This window comes from Nanorana parkeri, unplaced genomic scaffold (genome assembly GCF_000935625.1).
Source record: "Nanorana parkeri isolate BGI_ZX_2015 unplaced genomic scaffold, ASM93562v1 scaffold2202, whole genome shotgun sequence".
Classification (NCBI taxonomy): Eukaryota; Metazoa; Chordata; class Amphibia; order Anura; family Dicroglossidae; genus Nanorana; species Nanorana parkeri.
In genome coordinates, this window is record NW_017308470.1 from 37,204 (window position 1) to 39,616 (window position 2,413).

The 2,413-nt window shown below is 45.5% G+C and overlaps 1 protein-coding gene across 1 annotated transcript in view; it reads left to right on the top strand.

Annotated features, from left to right (window-relative positions):
- LOC108801038 (serine protease 33-like) overlaps positions 1–2,413 on the top strand; it is a 24,355-nt gene that overhangs the window by 16,434 nt on the left and 5,508 nt on the right. Inside the window, exon 3 of the mRNA XM_018573002.1 lies at positions 1,990–2,093. Within this exon, the coding sequence (XP_018428504.1) occupies positions 1,990–2,093 (104 nt within the window). The remainder of the gene's footprint in view (positions 1–1,989; positions 2,094–2,413) is intronic.

Consider the following 2,413-nt stretch of genomic DNA (forward strand, 5'->3'; position numbering starts at 1 on the left):
TTTTCACTCACCTCATAGTTCTAGCCGACCTGTGACAATGAGACTGTCACAGGTCGGCTCAGTAGATCCGGAGGTGAGGGAACACATACCGGCGTTTCCCCCCCCCCCGCTCCGATCCTCCAGCGCTGACTGGCGGAACGGACGGGGGAGGGGGCGGGTACAGCTGGCTCTGCCTTTAGATAGGCAGAGCCAGCTGTCAGTCACGCAGCTGGGCGGATCCCGGCACAATTGTCGGGATCCGCTTCAGCTGCGGCGTCTCAGTATACCACGAGCAGCTGCTCGCGGTATACTGTGGCGTCTCAGTATACCGCGAGCTACAGCTCGCGGTATACTGAGCCTAGGGTGACGGGAGGACGCTAGTTTGTGTCCTCCCGTTACCCTAAGGAGAACTATGGGGAAAATACTTAACCTCATAGTTCTCCTTTTAAAGGGGACAATTGTTTTTGAAAGTTCTACCCCTATAGACTTGCATTAAGTTCGAATTCGAACTTTTTGGATGTTCTAAAGTTCGAATTCGAACCGAACTCGGACCTGTTCGGTCCATCACTAATGGCCACGAGAACAGATCCAAGATAGTTTAAAGGAACTCCTAAAACCATAAAGAGCCATTTTCAACCCATTGCACCCTTAAAAAAGCACCCTGTAACAACTCCAATGCATTTCACCAATATGGCAAAATTTTGCCAAAATATGATTTTTTATTTTTGACTCCCAAAAAGACTAAAGACTCCCAATTTTCCATTTTTTATTTTTTTTTCTATCCAAAAGCGGTAATACCTCATTACAGCCACCAGAGGTCATTAGTGTCCACACCGGCCCCATGAATGGTCATATACAGGTACAGAGGACATTAATTTACGGAACGACCCCTCTAATGAAACAAGTGTTTTTTGTTTGTTTTTACTTTTTATTTTCCCTTTTCTGACCTAATGATAAATGGAATTGTTCTCCCCATTACCCTCCTTCACCAAGAATCTCACATATACACAAAAGTTGAACTTGATGGACCTGTGTCTTTATTCAACCTCAAATACTCTGTAACTATTTAAAGCCTCGAAGGGAAATGTTTCCGACGTGCTGATCTCACCTTTTCGTATTTTCAGCATTTGAATTCGTAAAACTATTTGATGAATTTTCCATCATCATCATAATTGTTGAATTGTGTGAAAGCCCCGGGCTGTGTTTCATTGACAGAATGAGACAGACGTGTATCATATACGAGGTGTTGGAGGAGGGGGGGGGGTGACGGCACGAAGGAACTAAAACGTACAATTAACCCTTTACACACTGCGGTGCTTCTAGCAAACTTTGCACCATCGACGGGTCCACAAAGCTGGACTTTAAAATAATTCACCAAAAACTGATCTGATCGCCGGTCCAAATGTTTTTATCTCCCGTGACGTGAGAGATGAGATCATCCCTGTGCTGCTTCTCCTTTCACTGTCACATCGTAGCCTAAACTTTTTTTTCCATTTTTGGATGGACCTGGGAAAGGTTAGGTCAGGCTTGTATGACTTTTTTTTTGTGTCCGTATTGTAAAGGATCTTTGTCTCTTCTTGCCACAAAGATGGTGGCCACCAACACTGGAATGGCCAATAGTGACACCTGAAGGTGTTTGAGTTGAGTGAAGGTGGTGTGTTCTGGACCCTAAAAATGCATCAGAAACTCTACTTGAATGTCCCCCTGACCCTAATGGAATAAAGTTTTATATATGGACTGTTTTCATTGGTGTGGTGCTTCAGTTCCTAAATCTACTGTACTATACACTGAGTGGCCGGATTATTATGACCCCCCCATCAGTACTATGCTATCTATGGACCAAGACCACTCCCGACCCAATTTTGCATGATGGCCATAAAACATGGCAGAAGCTCCTTCTGTTTTGGCTGGAACTAAACTCTGTTTGCTGTTCCCGGTACCTCTCCGGGAGTCACGTATGGAATAGATGAGACGTGACACAACATTAATCTCCCCCATTATTGTCTGCAGATAATACTTGTAGCAATTATGATCACACTTTGTGGAGCGTCTTGTTTATACAATGAGGATGAGGAGCCTCCACCCTCCCCGTCATCTCTGGGCGATGGTTTCTTGTCTGTGCAGTTCTCTCCTTGTTCTCTATAACTGGTTCCATTGTTCCAAATAATTTTTCCTCCCAAGGAACTCGTCTCACGTGCCCTCCATGTGCCCCAGGGGTGGCTGCCGTCCACATGACCATCCGGAGGCTCCACTTCCCTCTGGGCAAAAACAACCCTCCATTTGTATGGGACATTTATTTTGGCAAGGGCGACCCTCCACTGAACACTTCCTTCTCCTCGTCCATTGTCTTTTCTTGAGCTTCCCAGGATTTTGGGTCACCTCTACCATTTCATTTGTAGCACGTAGGGGGTCAATGTGTGGTGGAGAAGAAGAC